Source organism: Carassius carassius, chromosome 27 (assembly GCF_963082965.1).
Source record: "Carassius carassius chromosome 27, fCarCar2.1, whole genome shotgun sequence".
In the NCBI taxonomy this organism is placed as follows: Eukaryota; Metazoa; Chordata; class Actinopteri; order Cypriniformes; family Cyprinidae; genus Carassius; species Carassius carassius.
This window is the reverse complement of record NC_081781.1, coordinates 20,778,066-20,805,993: the sequence shown is the minus strand read 5'-3', so window position 1 is coordinate 20,805,993 and position 27,928 is coordinate 20,778,066. Positions and strand designations below refer to the sequence as shown.

Genomic DNA, 27,928 nt, shown 5'->3' with positions numbered 1-27,928 from the left:
GAACATAGACACCACGTCCCGTTGCCATGGTTGCTGAACCACTGCTGAGCTGCCGGTCCCTGGCTCAGCTCCTCAGCGAAAAACTGGAATGCATTGCACCTGCTGCCTTCTACTCACGCAGTGATCAGCGGCAGCTGGATGCAATAATTGCATGCCAATGTGCATTGGCTCGTTCAGTTTACACTCAAAGTAGATTGGTCTATCGAAGTGATATCCCATTTTGCGTCGGTCACCTACATGGCGTCTCCGTTCCCTCCTTCAGGGAACGAGGGTTACCATACGTAACCGAGACATTTTTTTTTTTTTACACAATTATGAACTAAAATATTTTACTTGTATACCCTGAGTCTAATTTAAGTTGTTTTGGATCAATTTTACTAGTACAGTATGTGTATTGCCTGAACCTACCACTTTGCCATTGCTAGAGCTGTGTTGGTTTGGTTTAGAGCTATTTAAAAAAAAAACATAAAATTATAAATAAAATATAATATTAAAAATTCTAAAATAAATATGCTGAAAAACCCTGAAATGATTAAATTCAGGGATCGTTCACAAAACTTTAGGTAAAATTCTGGAAATGTCCTCTCAAAGTTATGAACAAACATTCTTCCAGTAACATTAATAGAACATTTGCTCAAAGTAGTCTTGTTTTTAATAATATTGTTTTATTATTTATACTAGTGCTTTCAAACGATTAATCGTTAAAAGTTTTGTTTACATAATATATGTGTGTGTACTGTGTATATTTATGATGTATATTATAAACACACATACAGTACATATTTTGAAAATATTTGCATGTTTTTATGTGTATATATATTTATATTCATATAAATTCTATATAAATGTTACATATTTTTCTTAAATATATACATGCATATGTTTGTATTTATATATATACATAATAAATATGCACAGTACACACACACATATATATTATGTAAACAAAAACTTTTATTTTGAATGCGATTAATCACACTTATTTATCTCTCATAAAAAAGATCTCTCCTAAAATGTTTTAGTTTGACGTACACTACCAGTCAAAAGTTTTTGAACAGTAAGATTTTTAATGTTTTTTTTTTAAAGATTTTTAAGTCTCTTCTGCTCACCAAGCCTGCAATTATTTTTAATCCAAACTTCAGCAAAAGCAGTAAAAATTTTAAATAACTGCTTTCTATTTGAATATATTTTAAAATGTAATTTATTCCTGTGATCAAAGCTACATTTTCAGCATCATCACTCCAGTCTTCAGTGTCACATGATCCTTCAGAAATCATTCTAATATGCTGATTTGCTGTACAAGAAACATTTTGTATTATAGTTATCAATATCTAATACAATGGAGTACTTTTTTTCAGGATTCCACCCAAAGATTAGCATTTATCTGAAATAAAAAGCTTTCGTAACGTAACACTATACCATCCAAAAACTTGGAGTCATTTTATTTTCTTTTTGGTGGAGGGGGTTATAGAAATTAATACTTTTATTTAGCAAGGATGCTTTAAGTTGATCAAAAGTGATGCTATAAAGACATTGATGACATTACAAAATATTTGTTTCAGATAAATGCTGTACTTATGAACTTTCTATTCATCAAATAAACTTGAAAATCTACTAAACTGTTTTCAAAATAATAATAATATAATGAATGTTTTTGTTTTTTTTTGAGCAGCAAATCAGAATATTATAATGATTTTTTAAGGATCATGTGACTGGAGTAACGATGCTAAAAATTCAGCTTTGAAATCACAGGAATAAATGCATAAATATATTCAAATAGAAAACAGTTATTTTAAATAGTAAAAAGATTTTAAAAATGTACTGTTTTTGCTGTACTTTGGATCAAATAAATGCAGGCTTGGTGAGAAGAAAAGATTTCTATTAAAAAACATTAAACTGATTGGAGCACAAAGTCTAGTGTGTGTAAAGTATAAAATAGAGGGCCCTATTTTAATGATCTAAGCACATGGTTTAAAGCGCATGGCGCAGATGCACTCAGGGTGTTTCTCAATCCCTGACGGGAAAAACAGTAGGCGCACATGGTCTAAAAGGGTTTTCCCTGTTCTCTTAATGAGTAATGTGTGTGGTTTGGGGAATAAAGTGCAATAAGCCAATTAGAGTGTCATCTCCCATTCCCTTTAAGAGTGGGTTGTGCTCACATCATGGCGGATTCGCTATTTAAACAGTGGAATATTAAAGCATACAGACTGAACATGTCTCCAGAGATTAAATGGATCTGCTCGTGCGCGAGCAACTGGGAAGGCTAATTCTGATACATGCAATGACTATCCATTATGACATATTCATATTTATGTAGCCTACAAAATAATATTATTTTACACTGTAATCCTTTCATTTTTAATATTTGGCATGTTTGTGTGCGGCTGCGCATCCCTCTGACCCGTCTAGAGGTGCATTTTCTGCTCTTTTTAAATAACATAAATTAAAAAAAAATTGCGCCATTGCCTTTAGATAAGGTTTGAGTTGGACGAAGGCGCAGTCTATTTACAGAGCCTCAAAATAGCAATGCGCCAACAATAGGTCAGCAAACCCACGGGCGCACAAATGCATTTGCTATTTAAACAATTTGCGTCAGGCTGAAACTAGCAAAAACACTTGCGCCGCATTTTCCGTATGTATAGTATGATAGGGCCCAGAGTTTAGGCCGGGGGAATCCCTCAGCTGAAACCGTACACAAAATACTGGAATGTGATGACTTTGTGCTAACCATTTTGAGACAGGAACATGATGATGTTGTCCAAGTTCATTACTGCTTGTTAAAGTCTGTTAGAAACATTGTTTTTATAACAGTAGTTTGCTATAAATGCACGTGCACACACACACACACACACACACACATACACACACGGTAGGGATCCCAGCTGAGGCTTGTGCGCATTAACGAGCCCCACTAGTTATTCAGCAATCATTGCAATTACAGCCTTCCATTACAAGTCATTATAGCTTTGCCTTCCAAGTGTGTGTAAATGTGCATGTACAAATATCTACTGTGTATTCTGAGAACTGAGTTGTATTTTCTAATGTACCCATTTATTAATGTCACTAAATAAAAGCATAATCCTGTAGCATACTTTATACTGCTTCAGAAAAGCATGTAGTTCCTCATGTTCTGTTCTCAACCTACAGTATGTTTGTGATTAGCATTCTTGTGTGTTGTTCCCCAAAGCTCTTATCCACCCTTTTGGCCCATCGCAGTGGTTCATGACCCTGACATCGATTTAAAATACAGCGGGATACAAAAGTCTGAGAGAGCACTGACAATCTGACATTTAAAGTCTAATTTAAAACTGGAAATAAACATTTTAGGATGTGTATGACTTAAAACAAAGATACACTACTTTTGAAAAGTCTGCAAAGGTTTTTAAATTGATCAAAAATACCAGGAAAGACTTTTACATTGTTAAAAACATTTAATTTCAAATAAATGCTCTTTTTTTGAACTTTCCATTTATCAGTCAATACTAAATGGTTTCCATAAAAATATTAAGCAGCACAACTTATTTCAACATTAATAATAACTCTGAATGTTTCTTGAGCAGCAATTCAGCATTTAAGGTTCCTGAAAGGTCATGTGACACTGAAGACTGGAGTAATGATGGCGAAAATTTAGTTTGCCATTACAGGGATAAATTATATTTTAAAATATATTAAAATACAACAGTTATTTTAAACGGTTATAAAATTTCACAATATAACAGTTTTTTTTCTGTATTTTGCTCAGCCTTGGTTATCATAATGTTAAACAATTAAGGTAAACAAACGTTGTAAATTACACAAACTTACTGGAGCATTTTACAATACTATTTAAGTTTTTCTTTTTTTAAGTGTTAATTAATTCAGGGGGAAAAAATTAAATGGAAGAATTTTCATTTGTGATGTCAGGCTTTTGTTCTCCATGGTTTGTATCTTTTTTTGTATCTCTTTTATCCTCTGTTCTTTCAGTCTTCCACTTTCTGAAATCCTGGCATTGTTGGGAACTCTGCAGGAATGGTGGGAAAGGTTTTTGGCACAGCTCTTGCTCAGTCCCGACCTGATCAACACAAGCCAGCACACTCATTCTTAGCCTCGATACTATAACAACCAATCAAACAAAGATTTTAAAAATAGAAGCTGAAAATTTATGAATTTGCCAGCAACCAGGGGTGACATTTAGCCTTTCCTTGTTTTATTTATTTTTTTTCACTTTTTTGGCTGGTTGCAAAATTGGCAAGAGTGAGTGTGTGTGTGTGTGTGTGTGTGTGTGTGTGTGTGTGTGTGTGTGTGTGTGTGTGTGTGTGTGTGTGTGTGTGTGTGTGTGTGTGTGTGTGTGTGTGTGTGTGTGTGTGTGTGTGTGTGTGTGTGTGTGTGTGTGTGTGTGTGTGTGTGTGTGTGTGTGTGTGAGCCCTAAATCACCTGAACCCTTGACCTTCAACTTTAAGTGTGAGATTGGTTGTGGGCAAAATCTGATGCGTTGGTTTGTGTCGTGATGGAGTGAGACATTCCTGCTCAGATAAAACCTTCCCCAGACACTGAGTCATGTGTGTTTCTGATGGGAAAAGAGAACTGGAAAGGGAAAGACGCTTTGTTTGACTAAAAAATGGCTAGAAGTTCAATAAATAAGCAGTTCAATCTAAATAAACACTTAAGTGGGTTTCATGGTCAACTCCTGAATTTCAGTGGTCTGCATATTGCCTTCGAGCAGATGCTGCCCATTGGACTTCATTCAAGGTAAAGAGCAAATCACATACATTGCCGTAATTGTACTAACCTTCTTATAAAAATATACACTTACATGCATACAAATACCCTTATTGCACTTAAACAAATTCTTGGAGATCCCAGCTAGGGTCCAATAAATTAGTCGTGTAGTGATTCAATGATTTCTAACACTAGTTATGCTAATAACTAAACCAGGTGAGAGTTTAAATTTAGGTTTGTTGAAAGGGAATCAAGAATCAGTCACAACAATCTGTAAAACCGTAAAATCGGATTTACTGTAAATGCTTGTTGTTATCAGTGTTGAAGAGTAACTAAATAAAAGAAGCAATGCTATTAACTTAACTAAAGTTAAATACTATTTTTGACCATTGTTGTTAAGTCATACTAAAACTTTAAAACTATGAAAAATTGGGTAACACTTTACAGTAATGCTCAATCTTTTAACATCAGTTAACTAGTTAACATGAACAATTAAAACATACTTCTAATTATTCTTAAGTGTTGATTCCAAAGTGAACTAATGCATAATTAAAATCAAAAGTTGTATATTTTAATATCAGTAAACAGACCTGAGTTATTAACTATAGAGACTATTATTTTTATTTTTTAAACTATTACTAACAAATAAACAAATACTGTAACAACTGTATTGCTCAATGTTAGGTATTTGATAGATAATGCGTTATCAAACAAACTAATTGGACCTTACTGTAAAGTTATCCTTTTTTTCATAAATAAAATTAAATTAAATATTTACTTTAAAAGCTCATTAAAATTGGAAATTGTGCCTTTGCAACTGACTGAAATTATATAGTAGAAAAAAGTCTGAAATAATAAAACTAAAACAAATTACATAAAAACTGAAACTATAAAATTAAAGCTAAAAATATTAAAATATGAATATATATATTTTTAAATAATACTAATATAACACTGTTTTCCACCAGTATAGTTGTGTGTATTCTAGTTTAGGTTTAATGCTGTCACACTCATTGCCTGATAAAATTATCATCGCATTTATTTAGTTTCAATGTAATTAGCTACATTTTGTAAGTACTGTAGTCTGCAATGTCCTTTTTCATAACTATAAAAGCTATAGGTAGTTTTTAGCTTGACAAGCAACATTTTAAGTAGCTTTTCATACACTGGTTAAGACTTAAAAATGACTCATCTTCCCTAAGTTTGTAATATGTGTACTTGTAATTCCTAGATCACGTTTCCACAGCTCAGTCTCATGTTAAAACGATTAGAAATGTTCCTTTCCTCTGCATTTTCCTGAATAATCTTGCAAAAGAATTCCTCACTACCCCACTGGCAACACCACACCCTCTCTTATTTTCTCTCTTTGTGAAATGTGCGAGTTTCTTTTATCACCGCTGGCTTTATGATCTCGACAATAATTGATTGCTCCCTGTGAGTCTGCCCAAAATCACTCCGAGGACATAAACAACTAATAAAGTAAAACATGTGCTTGCATCTCCTCCTACTAAAACCGCACCAAACACTGCCATGTCATGTGACTTTATGGACACCGGCCAGGAAACAACACAAACACACACACACGTGTGCATGCCTGCAGCACACAAACACTGCAGATGTGTGCAAATAACAACACTTGTGAGTACTCAAGAGCAGAACCAAATGTTCTCTCAGCCTCCTCATTCTCATGCTTTTCCAGCCATCTCTCTTCCTCAAGCACACACACATACACACGCAGTGCCAGGAGGAGCATGCTGTTTTCATTAGAACCCTGTGTTTTATTGCCCAAATCGCTCTGCTGTGGTCAGGAACCTGATCCAAGCCCCAAACAGAAACCATAGCAACCTGTTTTTGTGGGAATTCTTTTGCATGCCCCCTGTACACACACACACACACACACAGCACATGGACTCACTCATCGGAGTGACTTCATATATTTTCTCTGACCTTAAAAATGTATTGTTGGGCAAATGGCCACAGTGACAAACTACTTTAGGTGCCCAAACACAGAACACACAAACTCACTCTTACATCATCCATTTTCATATGCAAAACCAAATGCATTGGATACTGACCTTGCACTATTGGAAATACACTGTGTCCATTACTACGTTCAGTGATACTGTAACTATGAATGGTTTAATACCATGTTCCAGTTGCCGAGGAAAACTTTTGTTGAAATTTCCCACTTCCAATCTCAATACGCTTGAAAATAACCAATAGAACGTTGCTTTAGTTGCCTTTATTTCATGCCTTCGAATTGAACAATCTTGGTTATTTGATTACTTGGTTATTTTTAAATAGGAGAAATTTTGAGTTGTATGCTAGAAACATGTTTTATGCAACTGCCAGTATTATTGTTATTATTATCTAAAAATAAAATAATGTAAAAAATGGTCACTGAAATCAAATCAAATCAATAAAAAAGCATGTTGCCTTGGCAAGTACCTGAAATAAGTACTAAAATACCTAAAATTAAACTGAAATTTAAAATAATTACAGCCAAATAGAAATATTAAAAAGTACTAAAAATTACATAATTAATGAAACCGAAAAATAAAACCGAAAATATAAAAGCAAAAGCTAATACAAAATATTAATTAATATTATAAAAGTATATAAATAAGACCAAAATAACAAACCGACATAAATGCTTGGTATAGCACTTAAAACACACTAACTTGTACATACTTGAAAGTAAAAGTAAGTCGTTTTTTGTTTGTTTGTTTTTGCAAATTAAATAACATTGAGAAGTTTTGTTCAAATTAGGTTCACTCCCACTACGATAAGACTTTCGACAGTTTATTTCTAGAAAAATCTGTTTTATCATTTGTTTGCCACTATGTTGACATCACATGACCAGCTGACCATATGACCACATGACCAGTCATACACTTGAGTGACTATTACTAAAAATAGCCTTATACAAAATTAACATGTTGCTTTTTAGCCAGTGTTCAAGGCACTTCATTAAACTTGCAGTGAAGTCAGTCTCATGACACAAACCATCAAGATTTTGTATGCGTGCAGTTTAGTACAAAATGTAGGACACTGTAGAATAACAGCTAAAAGTTATGTTAGTGGTATGGATTACGTTTCAAACACAGTGTGGTGGTACCCTCTGTTTGGCAGGGATTTATAGATTTGACTTTTTATGTCAGATTAATTCATTGCACTTATTGTATTTAATCAGCCCTAAAGTGCCTCCAAACCAGTGGTGTTTTTCATTAAATATCAGCCTGATTTTCTCTGTTCAGAAAATCTGGCTGTGATATATAATGAAGGGTGCATAATGAAGATCCTTTCCAGGCACTCTCGACTCTCTCTGGAGAGGGACGCCTTTCTCTACGCTAATGTTCCCGTTTGAAGTCTGCATTTAATGGCAGGGTTTCTTTGTCATGATTATAGATGTGTGCCATTTGCGATCAGCCTGAGAAATGGGTTGTGGTGGTGTGTGACGTCGATGTGTGTGTGCGGTCTGGGAAAGAACGATTTTTTTAATTTGTCATGACTACTTTCATTACTCCAGTTATATGCAATGGGCGGCGGATTTATTTTGGAAAAGAAATAAGCTCGAGACAGTAACAGCCGAAGAGCCTTACACAGTATGTGTGCGAATGTGTTTCATATCATGATTTATGCTTTCTCTACAGATTCACAGCTCTCTACTGTACCTTTGAAAAGTAAAACATCTCACATGATCCAGAGTATTACTCACCGTTATCAATCTCTCATTCTGTAAGTCTGCTTTTGTGTTTTTGCAGGGAACTCTGTGTAGAAATTTCCAGAACACTTCAATTATGATGGAAGTATGGGTCTTAAAAGGATTATTCAGCCAAAAATGGCAATTCTATGATCATTTACTCACCCTCGTGTCCTCCCAAATCTCGTATGAAAGACTTTCTTTGGTGAAAAACAGTTTAAGAAATATTGGAGTATGTTCTCGCCTTTTATTTATTTTATTTTTTTCATAGAAGTAAATTGGAATCAAAGCTGTCAAGATGCAAAAGGACAAAACGATGACGTGAACTATTCCTTTAACAGTCGAAATAGGGTGTATATGTGCACCCAAAAGGTCACATAGTATGAGAAGGAGTGAAAAAGCATGAGAAGGAGAGTAATGAGCCGTGTGGGGTGTTGTAAAGGTAGAGAGAGTAACAGAAGAAGAGGAGGGTGATTGCGAGTCTGCTGTAAAGAGCTCTTTGCTTTGAAGATCTGGAGACACCTGGCTCAGGCTGAACTCAAATTCATGGATTAGAAAACATCTACAGGTGCACAAATCCCACAACAGTGCCAGAATTTACCCCTTTGTCTATTAAGGGGTTTCTGATCCCAGAAATTAATTTTCCAGGGCATTTCTTACCTTTATGAAGGCTTTTTAGTTTTTTCTAACATGCACAGCATGTTGTCACTTTATGGCAAATACTTAGACAATGCAGTGCCTAAACTCATATACATCAACGTTCAAATGTTTGAGGACAGTACGATTTTTTTAATGTTTTTGAAAGAAGTCTCCAGTGCCCACCAAAGCTGTATTTATGTAAAGACAAATACAGTAAAATCAGTACCAAATCATTATTATATTATTAATTTAAAATAACAGTAAAAAATGTTTTTACAATTTTGGGTAACCGGTTTCTTTAATATCAAATCGGTCAACCAATGAACTTAAGATGCCCATGAATTCCATAAACAGCACATTTTCAGTATCCTTTCGTGTTCATTCTGTCAGTGGCACTCGTTAGATAGATTTAACACAGTAAACCATCAGAAACTGTAAGAGTGACCTAATTTCCATCTGCAAACCTCTCAGCATGGATCATGACCAGCATTAGACTTTAGGACAACTCAACTGCAGATTTTAGTACAGTATAGAGCAATTAAACTACAGAAAACCCCTAAAAATCTCTCTCTCATGAAGCAACAGCAGCAGAGTCTATAAACCACAAATGCTGGATGAAGAAACCATATGGCTATTGAAACGAAATTCCTCTTGCCAAGCAGATGGAGTGATTTGTTACAGTCATTTTTTTTGGTGGTATTGAAATTCATAAGCATTAAGAAATATGGCATGTGGGAGAAAACCTGCATATATGAGCATCACAATTTACCCAAATAACAGCCACTCTGTTTTCCAAGCCCAAGCCATGGCCTGTTATTTCTACCCAGGTCAAACTCATAAGCCGCAAGCGATTTGCCAGATAGGAGGAAAATAAAATGATCAAGGCCACCAAACATAATCACATTAGCACAAAGCTGACAGCCTGAGGCCTTTTTCTACCACTGGACTGATCTGGAAACTACCAAACCCGGTGTCTCTCTGAGGTCATGGATGGAGACTGGGAGCTCTCAGAGGAGCTAAAGCACCCCCAATGGGGCCAGCATTGTTTGAGTATACGAATATGACAAAAAAAATGAATGGTTTTAACTATTGATATTGTTATGAATGTAATTATGGCTAATATCTCCCTCTAAGGAGTCTACTTTTCATGCTATGCATTAATATCACCATTGCCATGATGATTAATGTATTTTTTTGTTGTTGTTGTCGACTGTGCAGTAATCAGCAATCACCCTTTTGAGCGCTTGAGACATCATTCCTAAAATTGTTGTAACTGGTAAAAAGGACCTTTTTTATATACATTGCTGGCCATTTGGCTGACAATGTTATTAAGAAGTGCAACATAGTGCACAGTTTAAATGGCAAGAATGATATTTGACCCTCACTGTTTTTACACAAGTGACGTGACCAAATCAAATCAAAGACATACAAGTGCTCTGCTAAAGTGTCTAATAACCATGTACACGTTTGAGTTTCTCTTCCTCAGATCTCCCTGGACATTTCTGTTCCTGAAGTAGTTTTAGAAGATATCAGTGTACCTCTGAGCAAGTTATTTTAATATTATTTATAAACTATACCTACAACCTTAAGAGCATTCTGGACTAGGACTACTTTAACTTTTTTGATCCACTTCAAATGTTGACTACTAATAATATATATATATATATATATATATTCATGCATTCATGTATATATATATATATATATATATATATATATATATATATATACATGCCTTCATGTATGTATGTATGTGTGTGTGTGTGTTCTCTCTTTTTCAGTCAACTTTGAATATGATTGGACTTATTTTCAATGGTTTTAAATGTTAATTTAAATAGATAGTCAAAAATATCACAAATCATTACTTCATAAACATCATGTTACAGGCTGAACTCATTTTGGCTGGTCATTAAAGGGTTTCATTATCTGATATTTTAGAAGACTTATTGACCTTTACAAAGTCATTAAAGGTCTGCAGATCTCCTCACTATGATATGATGACAAAATACACAGCCAATATGAAATAGTTCAAGATCTAGGCTGACCCTCAGTATTTAATGACAGCTGCAACAAAACAATTTGGGAAGCCGTCGGATTGCCTCACAAGCCCAAAAACGGAAGCTCGTTTAACGAAGGTAGTATATAGTAATGAAATCAAATCCTTTTTCACTGTTCTTTGTTCAGCAGCAGATAAACAGTAGGTGGAAAGCACGGCGAGGTCTTTAGGGAGCGGACTCTCTGTTGTTGACTGATATGTGATACCAGCTGACATCTGGCACCATGTCAGATTGGCGTCCCCACAGCACTGAAACACATACACGCTTTAAGAGCGTTACTACTCACAGATCACCACTAGATGCGCTCTCATAAGCACAGGTCCCACTAGGCCCGTAGTCTGGCCTGCTGGCACCACCGACACACACACACACAGCCCTCGTCCTCATGCAGACTGGCTAGACGGTGGTTATTCTGGGGAGAGTGGAGCACCCCCGAAGGAGTTACACTATGGAGACCGTCGGTCTGACTCTCTTTGGTGTGTGCGAGACAGAGTTCGGTGACAAAGAAGAGGTTACATCTGTCACTCGCAATATTCTGACACTTGCCATTGTGGTCTGGTATGTGAGAAATGGGTTTGATCCGTAGAAGTGACATCTCAACTCGTTGGTGTATGTGATATGAAGTGTGAGCGCATGTGACTGTAAGAAACCCCTCTTTAACCCCTCACATCCCCACTTTAACACCATGGCTGCTTATTGTTGAAGGTCTTCGGTTATCGCATGAATCACAAACATAAGATTTTGGTATCACATGAACACAGAAAGGCACTGGACTGAATATGTGGTTTGCTGGAAACTTTGTTTAAAGGAATATTCCTCGTTCTGTGGAAGGTAAGCTATATCAACAGCACAAAATCTTATTTTTGAGTTTTAAAAAAAGCAAAAATCTGGGTTTACGTTGAGGTACTTGCATTTGGAAGTGAATGGGGGCAAAATGTAAAAATACTGTTTCAATATTATAGCCCCAAAACACCAACAATACACGTTAACCATTTTTGTGTAAAATAAAAACAAACAAATACAGAAAAAAAAAATACATTTAACAGAAAGATTAATTGATTTTCATAAATTATGCAATCACATTTATTTTAAATCTTCCCAATAATTTACCTCATTCACTTTCATTCGAAGTACCTCATCTAGATTTTTTTTTTTTTATTATTTTATTTTTCATCAACATGCTGTCAGCCAAGTTTAACTTGTATTGATATTGATCAAACACCATTAAATTCTTAGCAAAGGTAACATTATAATACTATTTGCAAAGATTATTTATCTATATTCAGATGTAACCTGAACTCTGTGGTCACATTAGACTTTAATTATCCGATATAACTTACAAACCACATCGCTTTTAAATCTGTGTGTTGAAATTAGCCACAAGGTAAATCTGCGACATTTAGATGCTCAAATGTAGGTCAAATATGGGTTAAATGACTACTCATTATGTAAATCCACTTGCCAGAGGTCACCAAACGTGAACCATGGTGCGCGATGGAAGATAATACCTTTTCACATGAGCGTTTCTGGTCTCCCACGTTTATGTCCATATGAATGGAAGCGAATGGAGCATGAAGTCTAGTGTGGCCACAGCTTACAACGAACAGAAAGTCCAGTGGTAGATCACTCAGTCCATCAATCATAGCTTATTATCCGTGAAGATCAACTTTTAAAATGAAGCATGACATTGATTAAGTGAGTTTAAGTTATTATATAAATACACCCCCCATACAGATATAATAATTTATCACTATGGACACCCCAACAAAAAAAATGGTATAAAAAGTATTAATGTTGAGCAGTGTACAGACCAACAAGCTTAATATATTTATGGAACAAATTTGGTTTCCTGTTTTTCCAGGTTTTTGTTTGTTTTTAACAGGACTCTTTGAATAGAATATACACACTTTAACCATTTTAGAAGGTTACCACATCAAAGGAAGAGATCAGTTTTCTCATTTCTTTGTTTATTTCACATTATGGTAATTGCCACAAGCATATAATCAAGCAATTGATTTGAATTTTACATCTGCAGAAGTTTATCTCCAAGTTTCGGGCCCCTCAGCTGAAGGTCCCTGAAATTGTGAGGCCGTATAATCCATGCTTGATGGTCCTGACTTGATTCATGATCCATCCTTGAGTGGCATCATGCTAAACAGAGTTAAAGTCACTAGATTGATTCTAAGATTAATATTGAGACTTATGTAGTGCAGAAAACCTTCAACAAACTGCTACTGCCATCTAGTGGTTGCTTGTTCTCTCAAAGTATTATTTGAAACTTACTGTTGGAAAATGTCTCTGAGGGCCAAGAGTTGACTGGGGTAATGAGAAGGCAACAGACACTGACATTGGCTCGTCCGGCTTGTATCCAGGAAACGTGGCGTTCCGATCACCCATGCCATCTGCATTTTACCGTCCTTCACGGACAACGAGGGGAATCCCTGTCTGTTTTCATGACATTCTTGGGGAGGGAGGGAGAAAGATAGGAAATCTGTCCTCTACTCTGAAGTAAAAGAGCATCTGGCCCTCGCTGTCGAGCCGCATAGCTTCCATGACCTTCACCCTACGATACGAGCCGCAGTAACGTCTGCCGAATAGTTGTGGTAACCCAAACCCCATGCTAGTTTCTGCGCTCTCATCTCTTCAGCTCTCACCTGCTCTTCAGAGCCCAGGGCCAAAGCCAAGGAGAGCGTTTCCTGCTGGTAACCTAGGAATGAGGATTGTGTGTCAATGATTTACTCCGCTAAATGCCTGCGTGGGAACATTTTTCGCAGTTTAATGGACAAACTGAATGCTTGTGATAACAAGGCGTCCTTTCATGCCTCATTGACACCCAGCATTGATGTTTGTCGTCACAGTTGGAGAATTCCTTGTAGCTTTTGGGGTTGTTCAACAAGGTTTGAAAGTTCAGCAACATACCAACATGACGGACATGTAATTTGTCATCTTCATGCTTGACTTGTAAAACTTGTCAAATAAAACTTTGACCCTTTGCTCTAGTTTGAGAGATTCGAGCAGAGATCTTATACCGCCACCTATTGGATATTACAGGTGGTGCAAGGGAATATCGGATAACGGTTTACAATACTATTTTCAGGGTCATTTTAGGTAACTGCTAATTTTACTTAAGACTAATAAAGTCACCCCATGTAACATTCATCCTAATGATTCCTGAACATGCCACACATCTTTACCTGCCATTCATTTTTAAAAATAGCACTGCACTTTAATAAATCAAGAGATAATCACTGGCAGCCTGTGCTGAAATTTACAGAAAAACCCAGCCCTTATGATATCTGAAATGGATCAATTCAATCCACTTATTTTGGTTCAATTATTTATAACTGATGTATACATTTGTATTTAACCTTTAAATATTTTTAGAACATTATACCGTTCAAGGACAGTGGCAAGGGATCGATTTTTAGTCATCCTCTTTTCTACACCTTGCTTCAGTTCGGTTTCAGTTTTAATGACCAACTCTTACTATGCGTTTCCATATCCATACTATTACTACCACTCACAAACCATGCATCACACACTAAAGGCAATGCAATAACAACCTGCGCACTTTGCCCATGTCTGCTAATACGCTACTTTCTTTTTCTATTGGTCTCTGGAATTGTCAGTCTGCATCTATTACTAGTCACTCACACTGTTACACCAGCAGCAATCTCCAATATTTTCTGGTCTGCTTCTCTCTAATGACTGGAAATTTATTCCTCTACCTTTTCTGGGCATTAACAGCTCGTTAGAATCACATTCAGTCACTATTACCCACCCTTTTAAAATCTATTTTGTATCTGTTAATCAACTCCCAGGACCACAAGGTAACTTCTTGGATGGATAAGATGTGCTGCTCTCAACCTTTCCTGAGGATTGTATTCCCCTAGTTATGCTTGGAGACTTTAACATCCAGTTAGATAACCCTCAGGCTGCAGACATCCACACTCTTTTGATATCAAGAGTGTTTACTACAGCTACTCACAAATCAGGCAACAAACTGGACCTTATTTACACACGACACTGCTCTACTGATCATGTACTGGTTACTCTACTGCACACTTCGGATCACTTCCTCCTCACTCTTAACCTCAACATGGTTCCTGACACAACACATACCCCTCCACATCATCTTTCGATGTAACCTACGCACACTTTCACCCTCCCGGCTATCTGCCATTGTTTCATCTTCGCTTCCTCACCTTAAACAGTTAGCATCTCTTGATCTCTTAATGCTAACAGTGCTACTGATACTTCTGCTCCACTCTTACATCTTGTTTAGACACTGGTTGCCCCTTGTCTTCCAGGCCAGCCCGTACCACCTCTTCTGCTCCTTGGTTATCTGATGTTCTTCGCAAACATCGTTCTAAGCTCAGGGCTGCTGAAAGGATGTGGCGAAAATCCAAAAATATTACTGACCTTAATGTGTATCAGTCACTTCTCTCTTCCTTCTCTGATAATGTCTCCACTGCTAAAAGGACATACTATCATAAGAAAATTAATTTGTCCAACACTCGCATGCTCAAAATATTTTCCTCCTCCTAGGTTTTCCTCATCTCCCTCCTTCATCAACACTAACAGCTGATGACACTGGCATGTTCTTCATTAATTTAAAACCATCAGTGCACAATTTTCCACACCACAATCAGTCAAGCAAATCTTACCATCAAACATATACTCGTTCACATCCTTCTCTTCACTCTCTGAGGCAGAAGTCTCTAAACTCATCCTAATACTTATCCACTTGATCCTATTCCATCTCATCTCCTTCAAGCCATTTCTCCTGCAGTTGTACGCATCCATTCTCACTGGTGTTTCTCTCAACATTTAGACAGGCTCGTATAACCCTACTACTTACGAAACCCACCCTTAACCCATCTCTTTTAGAGAACTACAGACTGGTTTCCCTTCTTCCTTTCATTGCAAAAACACTTGAATGAGCCGTGTTCGACCAAGTCTCTGCATTTCTCAGACAGAACAACCTCCTTGACAGCAACCAGTCTGGTTTCAGAAGTGGACATTCATCCGAAACTGCCTTGCTCGGAGTTGTTGAGGCCCTAAGACTGGCAGGAGCGCATTCCAAATCTTCAATACTTCTCTTGCTGGATCGGTCCGCTGCTTTTGACATGTTAACCACCAGATCCTCCTATCAACCCTATTGGCAAAGGGAATCTCAGGAACCACACTCCAGTGGTTTGAGTCTTATCTCTCAGATAGGTTCTTCAAAGTATCTTGGAGAGGTGAGGTGTCCAAGTGGCAAACATTAACTACTGGGGTGCCTCAGGGCTCAGTTCTTGGACCACTTCTCTTCTCTGTCTACAAGGCATCACTAGGTTCTGGCATTCAGAAACATGGCTTTTCATATCACAGCTATGCTCATGAAACTTAATTTTACCTCTCATTCAATCCTGATGATCCAACAATAACTACGAGCATCTTAGCTTGTCTAACAGACATTTCTTACTGGATGAAGGACTATCACCTTCAACTCAACCTTGCTAAGACAGAGCTGCTTGTGTTTCCATCAGACCCAATGTTTCATCACGATTTCACCATCCAGTTAGGCACAGCAACCATAACTCCTTCAAAAACAGCCAGAAACCTTGGGGTTATGATTGATGATCAGCTGACTGTCTCAGACCACATTGCTAAAACTGTCTGGTCCTGTAGATTTGCTTTATTCAACAAATCACAAAGATCAGGCCCTTTCTTTCGGAACATGCTGCACAACTCCTTGTTCTGCTCTTGTTCTGTCCAGGCTGGATTACTGCAATGCTCTCTTGGCAGGTACTCCAGCTATTTTTAATCAAACCTTTACAATTAATCCAGAACGTAGCAGCAAGATTAATTTTTAATGAACCAAAAAGAATGCAATTCACTCATCCGTTTATCAATTTGCACTGGCTACACATAGCTGCTCGCATAAAATTAAAGGCATTAGTTTGCCAACTAAACTACCACTGGCTCTGCATCCCTTCACCTTACTTCATTACTTCAGACTTATGTGCCCTCTAGAAGCTTCTTCAAATGAATGTTGCTTTATTGTGCCATCCCAAAAAAGCTCAAAGTCACTTTCAAAGACTTTTAAATTAAATGTTCCCTACTGGTGGAATGACCTGCACAACTCAATCCGAGCAGCTGAGTCCTTAGCCATCTTCAAGAATCGGCTTAAAACACATATCTTCCTTTTTTTGACCCACTAACTCTAGCACACTCTATTCTAACTCTATTCATTTAAAAAAAGCATGCCCCTTTAAGACTTCCACTATTTTTTTACTAACAGCTTGTTAAAAAAAAAATTCCCTAGTTTCTTTCATCTTTTTGTATTCTAGCTAGGTTTTGTTTTATATAAATTAGTGCTGTCAACGTTAACGCATGCGATTAATTTTTGTCTGGTTTAACGTGTCAAAATATTTAACGCAATTAACGCAGCATCCGTATTTTCTGCCATCCGTTGGCTAGCTTTACATTATATGATCGCGCTCTTATTCATTTAAATGCTTTTAAACATTTCAAGCGCGGCAAGACAAAAGAGAATGCGCTGTCTGTGAATGCCAGACATGGGGACTTGTGACTTGGTGACTTGGACTCGAGTCGACTCAAGTCGCTATTTTTATGACTTGTGACTTGACAAAAAATAAAATACTTGAGACTTGACTCGGACTTTGAAGTTAAAGACTCGGGACTTGACTTGACTTGAGACACGATGACTTGAATGACTTGAGTGTTAATCACATCATGTTTTCAGTTTGAATATAAAATATATAAATTATTTGTAAAAATAAAGTTGATTACTCAGCTGGAGCGCAGGCTGAAAATAGCGCATAGGAATAGCATTGTCTTGACTGGATCAGGACACTATCATGTCATGCCCTCTCTACCTTACGCACACCACGCCCACTTAGATCAGATATCACATCACATCAACATCAGCCTGAGGGGTACTGAGGGTCATCGCTTTTGTCTTCAATAGTTCGCGCCTAAAAATGCGTGGAAAACGCTAGGCGCGCCGCTTTCTCCTTTCCAAAGCGCGCGCAAAAGACGAGATGTGTGAACGGCCCCTAATGATCCGCTAGCAGGCCGTCAAAAAAATGCATTCCAGGGGCGGCGCTAGGGCTGGGCTAAGGGGGCTTAAGCCCAGAATATTTTGTTACCTTGTCTTTCTCATAGAGCAAAACAATTAATCAGAAAAACAAATGTGAATAAGACTACAGCTGCCGCGATTACCTAATCATGAGAAGTGCATATTACAGTTTTATATATATATATATATATATATATATATATATATATATATATATATATATATATATATATATATATATATATATAGTACAGACCAAAAGTTTGGACACACCTTCTCATTCAAAGAGTTTTCTTTATTTTCATGACTATGAAAATTGTAGAGTCACACTGAAGGCATCAAGGGCTATTTGACCAAGAAGGAGAGTGATGGGGTGCTGCGCCAGATGACCTGGCCTCCACAGTCACCGGACCTGAACCCAAATCGAGATGGTTTAGGGGTGAGCTGGACCGCAGACAGAAGGCAAAAGGGCCAACAAGTGCTAAGCATCTCTCGGGGAACTCCTTCAAGACTGTCGGAAGACCATTTCAGGTGACTACCTCTTGAAGCTCATCAAGAGAATGCCAAGAGTGTGCAAAGCAGTAATCAAAGCAAAAGGTGGCTACTTTGAAGAACCTAGAATATGACATTTTTTTTAGTTGTTTCACACTTTTTTATGATGTATATAATTCCATGTGTGTTAATTCATAGTTTTGATGCCTTCAGTGTGAATCTACAATTTTCATAGTCATGAAAATAAAGGAAACTCTTTGAATGAGAAGGTGTGTCCAAACTTTCGCTCTGTACTGTACATAACAAAAGTGTGAAACAACTGAAAAAAACGTCATATTCATATTCTATACTTTGAGAGAGAGAGTGTGTGTGTGTGAGAGAGAGAGGAGAAATGTAACAAAGTAAACTGTGTTTGAGAGAGAGAGAGAGAGAGAGAGAGAGAGAGGTGTTCAGAGAGGAGTCTGTTGGATGTTTAGCTGTTATTTGTTTTATGGACTCAATGTTGAAAATGTAAAACCTTTCAAACACTGTTGGCAGAAGTGAAAAATAAATAATTTTATGAAGTTACAATTTTGTTTGATTCCATGATGTATTTTACTGAACATGAGTATTTACAATGCAAATCCAAATTATTTTAATTTACTGACAGTTACTTATATCTTGTCTTTTAACTTTATTAAGATCAGATTCTGCAGGTAAAATAACAATATTAAGGTGACTTGACTTGGACTTGACTTGACTTACTACAGGACTTGACTTGCCCAAGAAAAAAAATACTTGGGACTTACTTGAGACTTGAAGGTTAAGACTTGAGACTTACTTGAGACTTGCACATGTGTGACTTGGTCCCATCTCTGGTGAATGCCCTTATGTGACACATACACACGTACACACACACAATGCATAGACAGGGCGCCAGAATCCAGTTCTCTTAAGCGCTTGAACTAACAATAAACATCCCAAAGTGCCAGTTTTGTCGATTATCCTCATAAGAGCAATCTTAAATGATTTATATAAAGTCTAAAATGAACAAAAAGAGTTGTGAGAGAATGAGGCGAGATCCATAGACAGTGTATAAACGGTGAGATCCGCGTGTCTGTCTGCTCTTAAAGGGACAGCAGCCAATAAAGCTTCCTGTCAGTAAAGTTAAAGAACAAAGGGAACAGAGAAAATGACTCTCTGCTCTTGACTAAATAACTTTTGTAGCTTTAATAAGGATTAACTATTTAATTTAGTTTATGCAGTGCAGACTGCATATAACTTTGATAACTTTATTAAATTTTTGTATATTTCCTAACTGTTAAGACAGGAAGGGCAGGAGTAAACATGACATTTATTATGGGTTTATGTTTACTTTTACTAAATGTAAAAAAAATAAAAAATAAAAAAAATTCAGTAGCTGTATTAATATCAGTAATACTGGCCTTCATTCATAAAAAGATGTCATTTAAACAAGTATTTAAATTTAACTGTGAAATTACTACATTAAAAAATATATTAAAAACATTTCTTTTTTTATTGCGATTAATTCCAGAAAAAGTGTGATTAATCTAGTTAAAGTTTTTAATCGATTGACAGCACTAATATAAATTTATTACTACAATTAACAAATCAAAAAAGGCCTCCAACAATAGCTTGCTCTTTTCTTATTCTATCTTTTTTTAATTATATAATTTAAAAAAACTTGCTACATGTACTGCATTAAGCTAACGGAGACTTGTTATAGCACTTGCAGATCACTGCTCTTTAGTTGATTTTGATAGCTTCCATTGTCCTCGCTTTGGATAAAAGTGTCTGCTAAATTACTAAATGTTAATACTATATTATGTAAACTTGTTTCTGCTGCAAATGTGAACATTCAGCAGTCATTACTCTAGTCTGCAGTATCAAATGATCCTTAAAAAAAATAAATTTAAGAAGTCTTGAGTGATTGCTGCTGAAAATTCAGCTTTGTCACATAAAGGAGCTCACACAACCAGTTTAGGTCAAACCAAATATATGTTTAAATTGCATTTGCAATAAATCCATCATAAACCATGTTATAACTAAAATGAAAATACATTATTCATATCCATCTCAAAATAACAGTCCAAATGAATACTCATCAACATCTTTTTAAATTATAAAAGGACCATAGTTTTATTGAGATTAAGGCACAGTACAGTACTTAAATTGTATGCAGTGACCTTAAGATTCAAATTTCTATTGATTTCTCTCTCTGGATTGTAGCAGGTGATGGGTCATGTAGTCAAACTCTAGGCTACTGGTAAAGGCTATTTCTACAGTATTTCCCCAATATATCAGTTACGGTTTAGTGTAGCGTATGTATTTCTTCCCAGAAGGCACCTCTTTGAGGGTAAAACCTGCTGGGAAAAGTTTGTTGGCTTCTTCATCTGACAAAGAAGGGATGACCATGACTTCTTGACCAGGCTTAAACAAAAAGAGATACAGGAGAAAAAAAAAAATACAAATAAGTTTCACTTTACTAATTTTTTTTCTCTGACCACATAAGAAAAAAAAAATGAAATTAGGGACTCTTACATACAGTAAAGGAAGAAAGGCTGCATCTTACCTTCCAGTCCACAGGTGTGGCCACCTTCTTTGTTGCAGTCAGCTGTAGAGAGTCTATGACACGGAGAATCTCATCGAAATTGCGCCCTGTAGTGGCTGGATAGAGAATGGACAGCTTCAGCCTCTTATCAGGGCCAACGACAAACACCTGAAATATAATGAAGATGGTAAGTGCAGATAGAAATAAAACTTTTAGTTTCATAATTGGTGGCTTAATGAAAAAAACACCATACTAATCCTATTCAGTGACCGTATAACAGTATAAACAACAGCATCGAATATCTTGATGTACTGATATAGATCTGTTTTCTTTTAGCAGGTTTCTTAGTTTTCTGGTATTGACAACTTTTGTTGTTAAGCTGCTAAAGTACATGTTGTAGCAAAAACCAGATTACTTCTGCGGGCACATGGAGCAATGGAAGCGTTACATGCAGCAGAACATCAACAGTTTCACAATCACCTGTCCTGTTCAGGCATTGGCCTCGACCGAGACATTTAAAGCAATGGTTCGCAAACTTTTTGACTCCAAAACCCACTTAGACGTCATTTATAAGCAGACTTGTACCTCATAAAGTACCTTTTAAACCATATGGTTTAAAAAAAAAACTTTAGATTTAAAGATTAATTAACATGTAGCACATATATTCTGAATGCCTTTTGCAGAATTCAAATGAGCCATTTTAATCTATATTAATTCCAAGATCACAGTGAGATTTATCTAGATTAAAAAAAAAATAATCTATGCCCACCACTAGTTAATATATTAAAATAAATCATTAATACTTATTGGGACCCCCTTATTAATAGCCAGTGTTATTTTGGGATCACTGAGGATCTTTGGGATCTGTTACAGCTCTAGAATTGTATTTTTAATTATTTTATTTTCCATTTTTACTTTAAGCATTTTTAAAGTCATTTTGTTGTGAAAATGTTTCATTATTAATAGTTTTAAAATGTCTACATTGTTCTTTTTATAGTTAGTTTTTTGGGTTTTTTTTTTTAGTTATTCTAGTACACTACCTCATGGAAATAAGAAATGCTGCTTTGGCAACTAGCCAAAATAAAATTTCAGTTCACTTTTTTTTCCCTCTCATTTCAACAACATTAACTCATTTTTGAACAGTAGTGCATATGAGATTTTGGTAAAGAAATTATTAGTATAAGTAAAGCAAATAAATATTTCAGCAATTTTGATACATCCCCTTAAAATAATATTAAATAAAAACATTATAAAATGTAACATTTATTGAAATTCTTTACAAATAAATCAAGCAGATTATGTGTCAGCACTTTGTTATTTATTTTTGCATGCATTTACATTGGTTTTAAAATATCTAGATAAATTATTTATTTTTAGTTATTTTAGTATACAATTAAATGAAAATTACAAGTGCTGCTTTGGCAATTAGCTGAAATAAAATTAGTTACATTTTAGATTTTAATTTAATTTGAAGTAACAAAAAAAAAAAAAACGGTTTAAGTCTTTGTTAATGTCTAAAACCCTGTTGAGAACAATTAAAGCATGGTTGCGATGGAAACTCACACAGCGGGCAGTGAGGGGCATCCCATCTTTATCCCTCTCATCAGGGTCCAGCATCCCCAGTAAGACCGATAACTCCCTCTTGTCATCTGCGATGATGGGGAAAGGCACGGCACAGCAGGCTTTGTCTTGGTTAAACGACATTATGTCCTAGAGAGAACAAGAGATACAGAACTATGAAGTCATATTCACTGTTTTTGCAGATTTCAGTCAGTCATCCTTACGTGTAAAGCGTTGTTGGACGAAACGGTAAATAAAATTTTTTTAGGAAATCAAAAAACTCCTTAAATTCAAAGCCATATATAAAAATTTAAAATATTGGTTTATTTTAATGTTTTACAATTAATAGCATTACAGCATATACACACATCTGGATATTCGTATATGAGTAAAGGGTGTTATGGTTTACCAGTGACTAACATCACACAAAACCCATTGTCTTGTGGGAACCGGGTGTATGCAACATTCACATGAATTAAACAAGAGTTCAGCCAAAGGCACATGAGGGTGTAAAAGTACTGCATGTCTTTATATCCAGTACAAGAGTTCGTGTTAAAACGGTCAACCATAAAATAATGTGCCTCAATGCTTCACAAACTAGTTCTTAATGCATTTTCTAGAGTTCTGATGAAACGTTTGGCCAAGTTCAGACCCTTGGAAAGCCAGATGTCTTGTAACGTAATCAGCCCTTTTGTTAAACTGTTCAGTGAGAATTTCAGGGATGGTATTGGGATTACAAATTAAATGTAATTTAGTGATTTAATTTAATTTCAAAATCTATTCCTTTGTTGCAAAGCTGAATTTTCAGTATCATTACTCCAGTCTTCATTGTCACATGATACTTCAGAAATCATTCTAATATGATGATTTGCCATTTAAGACATTTCAAACATTGAAATCAGTTGAGCGGCTTGATATTTTTGTGAAAAGAGTGATGTATTTTATTCCGGATTCTTTGAAGAATAGAAGGTTCAAAAGAAAAGCTTACATTTGAAATATTTTAAATATATTACTATCACTGTTAAACAATGTCATGCATCCTTAATGAATGCAGCCATTAATTTCAAAGTTACATTTCTTTCTTTTTTTTTATTCCAAACCTCAAACTTTCCAGCAGTAGTGCATATGGAATTGAGGTTAGGATATAAAAAAAATAAAATAATAATACTAATGAAGTAATAAAAATTGAGACGCTTTCTGCAATTTAATTAAATAGTATTTTAATAATTTTTAATAATATTAAAATACTAGGGGGAAAAAAATAAGATTTACAAATAAAATAAACTGTCAATATTATAGTAATGGTTCAAGATTTCTTTTTTAGGATGCATGTGTGTAGTCTGCAGACCTCACTCCATTTGCGGTGGTCCTCCACGCTGTCAATGGACAGTGCGATCATCTTCACGTCACGTTTCTTAAACTCATCGTGAAGCTTCGCAGCACGGGCTAGCTCAGTCGTACACACTGGAGTGAAGTCACGTGGGTGTGAGAACAAGATTCCCCATCTGAAGAAGAAAAATATATCTCAGATCACAATTCTGCTGTTTTGCATCCCACCTCACAGACAGTTAACAGACTTTCAACCTTTTAGGCAAAAAGGAACCGCACAGCCCTTTTTCTTTTTATCTGGCATCACCAGATAAAAAGCAGACTCTTGCCAGCACTAAATTGGCAATTTAATGAGAAATGCAATAGATAATGGAAGATTCAGATTAAATGGTTATCGATTACAAATTCATGCTTGTTTTTATACTAGATAAAAAGTAACAAGTGGCAGATTACAAAACAGTTGTGCCAGGAAACCATCTGGCTGTAGAGACAGTTAGTCATAGTGTGTAACCATGTCACATGTTTTTCAAGTTATAAAGAAAAGAATCATTCACTCCCTGGAGACATGAATTAAAGCACGTCTGAAAACACTCTTTCTATCTGGGAAGTTCTGGGACTCTCCCATTAGCTAGATAAAGATAATGTTATCTCCATTTCAGACTTTCAGTATTGTTTAGTAGAAATGCACAGAGCAGCACTTCTTATTCAAAGGCCAACGGCTGTTTTGACTGCTGTTAAAGCCACAAGGCCAAACTCTTTGGATATCACGTCACATGATCGCCACATTGAAAGGAAACTCAAACACTTGCAAACTCTTCACAACATTCGAAGTTCAAAAGGTGACATTTAAAATGGTCAAAAACAAGAAGGTTTCGGGAAACCCGTTTTTACACAGTTGGGAAACGCAGAATGAAGGTTTGCCAAACCCCCTCTTATTCATCACGACATCTGCTACACGCTTTCAATTTCAGCATCTTCGGCTGAAGGAACAACCTCCTAAACACATGGTGGAGGACGCTTGGTTTGAAATGAGGACCAGACTCTGGCGCTCTTCTGTTAAATAATACATTAAGGGACAAATGAGGACAGTTACACAATCTGAATATTAAGAAAGCGACTTGTTCAGGTCAGTTCATTGACCTCAGTCTGCTTAGCAAAACTCTTCCACTCTGCTATGAAAATAAGCAACTCATGCTGCTTGGATGTAATGTAATGAAATGAAACCGAATATGTTGGCACAGTATGAGTGGACGTCCAAACACTTTGCCAAAATCTGAACAATACCAACCTTGTTAATCTTGCAGCCGATGACCAGGCACATTTTACACCCCATCCCAAACACTTTGTAAACACATTAAAGCTGGTTTAAAGAGAACACTGACATCACTTTGAGAAATTTGCTGTTTGTTAATTTGTTTAAGGTTCTTGATTTGACCTCATATGTGGAACCCTTTTTAAAATAGTTGCATTAACATACTGCACTAGTTAGACTTCTACAACAGTTTGTTTGTTTGTGCTAATAAGTGCATTCCTCTGCAGCAATGTCAGTCCATGCAATAAAGCCAGGGTTTACACTATCATAGACTCCTAAAGCTTCCTGACTGCAGATTCTTTATTGCTTAAACTTGACATTAAGGGTCTTTCAGACTCCCTTTAAGCTAACTCTGCTGCAATAAGAAGTCATATGTATAAGTTATTTATACTATTGCTAATAAGATTGACGAGTGCATTCGGTTTAACGCTCGACATAGAAAAGCGGATGTAAGCCGCCATATGCCACATCATAACCAGTTGTATTAATAAAGTATCGGGTCATGTTTATGTCGCACATCAGCCACCTAATCATGCGTAAATGTGTCAAACCGCAATAAAAGCAGATAGATCGTGTTCGATTAGGCCTGCTCGCTCAGAAACAAAATTCATCTATTTAGCGACTTACGAATTTCCCAAGAATTCATGAAATTTGATCTTGCCGATTGTAGTCTCTGCTTCAAAGTTAGGTAGCACGTCTCCCAACAGAATCCCAGGCATGACTGTTTTCCTTTATACTGACTTGTGTTATAGTCGGCACGTGTGAACAAGGGATGTGGTTTATATATATATCAGGAAGACAGAAGTGGGCGGGGCGATGCTTCTGATTGGACGAAACGCTGTCAACTCTCAAGAGCTCAAAGATTAAACGAGGAACTTGCAATAGTATCCATCATATAGACATGTTTATTTTTGTTTTGTTTTTTTATTAGAACAATATCAATTTACAAACTCAAATGGGGAACAATAACTTGCATATGACAAAATATACACTATTACAGTCACATCTCCATCATACATAAATGTCTGTGTATATACAGATATATATATATATATATATATATAGATAGATAGATAGATAGATAGATATATCACTACATACAATAACAATAAACAAAACAAAAATACTTTAAACATTTCAGGGGGTTGCAAAAAAAAAAGAAGAAAAAAAAGGCAAATTTTTTACCAGTCTTAAAAGGAAAGAGACTCATACATGGTTTAATACAGATCTTCATGGGATTGATTATCTTTGGATAAGAGTTTCAAAGATTCTAAGTATTTATGACATTCATTTTTAAAGCAGTTTAAAGAGGGTTTACTGTTATTCCACTTACTTTTATGTATATGATATTTACCCATTGTGATAATAATGTTCAACATCAATGACGTATTTTTCGAAAGACCATCTACATCGGCAAAAACCAAAACCTGAAACAAATTTATTGATAGAATGCCAGTGTTGATATTAATATTTAGCCAGCTGTAAAGTTCCTGCCAGAACTTTAATGTGACTGGACAAGAGAAAAAATAAATGTTCAATGGTTTCACGCTCTTAAACAAAAAACACAAGGATCTACCTCAAAACGGAATCTTTTCCGTAATATTTCAGCTGCTGGATACACATTATTAATAATCCTAAACTGAATATCCTTCATTTTAGGTAGAACTGGCCATTTAAGATAATTACTGAATTTGTTTTTAAATATTTCATTTTCAAATTGTTTTAATTTTGAAGGTGTATTGAAGTCTGAAAATAATTTACATTTGAATACATTCCCTATTACTTTGTTCTTACAGTTTTTGTCCCCAATATATAAGTCTCCAATCTTTAACTCAGGCAATTTAACAGACACACTTGAATACGTAAGAGTGTTTTGTATTAATTGTTTTAAAGCAAGAGGGATGGCTTTACACAAAGTATTAAATTCTCTAAAGGAACATTTTATTTCAAACTTCTCCATGAATGAATTATGTTGAATAATTTGCCCAGTTCCATCTAAAAGGTCTATAACATATAAAACATTTTTCTCATACCACTCTTGTTTGAATACTGTCTTTCTATTTATTGTAATGGTTCTGTTATTCCACAAGGTAGAACCATGCGGAGTAAAATTTTGTGTGAATAACATTTTCCAATAAAACAAAACCTGTTTGGGGAATTTTGAAAGTTTAATTGGCCATTTGGAAACCTCAAAATCACATTTCAACAAAAATTCTAACCCTCCAATTTCCTTGAATACATACTTTGGTATCTGAAACCACATTGAGTTTGGCTGTGCTAAATACATTTTAATCCAATTCATTTTAAGAACTCCAACCGTTGATTCAAATTGAGTGGCTTTTAGACCCTTCGTTTTTATATTCTTTAATCATCTGAGATTTTTTAATATAATGAGTTTTGTTTTTCCATATAAAATTAAACACAATAGAGTTATCCTTTTTTATCAGTTGAGGAGAAACATAAAGGGAGTAGCATGGGTAAATTAGTTTAGATATGCCTT

At 35.8% G+C, this 27,928-nt stretch overlaps 1 protein-coding gene and 1 long non-coding RNA gene across 2 annotated transcripts; both read right to left on the bottom strand.

The window, feature by feature from the left end:
* Positions 1-13,047: 13,047 nt before the first annotated feature.
* Positions 13,048-14,726, bottom strand: LOC132107312 (uncharacterized). Its single transcript, XR_009424269.1, has 2 exons — positions 13,381-14,726; positions 13,048-13,248 (listed from the first exon to the last, which is right to left on the bottom strand). It is a non-coding gene; the product is annotated as an uncharacterized LOC132107312 (long non-coding RNA).
* Positions 14,727-20,788: 6,062 nt separating this feature from the next.
* prdx6 (peroxiredoxin 6) lies at positions 20,789-26,215 on the bottom strand. Its single transcript, XM_059513549.1, has 5 exons — positions 26,056-26,215; positions 24,136-24,292; positions 22,791-22,937; positions 21,249-21,395; positions 20,789-21,106 (listed from the first exon to the last, which is right to left on the bottom strand). The coding sequence occupies exons 1-5, from the start codon at positions 26,145-26,147 to the stop codon at positions 20,981-20,983; spliced, it is 669 nt and encodes a 222-aa protein (XP_059369532.1). The 5' UTR covers positions 26,148-26,215; the 3' UTR covers positions 20,789-20,980.
* Between the last annotated feature and the right edge of the window lie 1,713 nt (positions 26,216-27,928).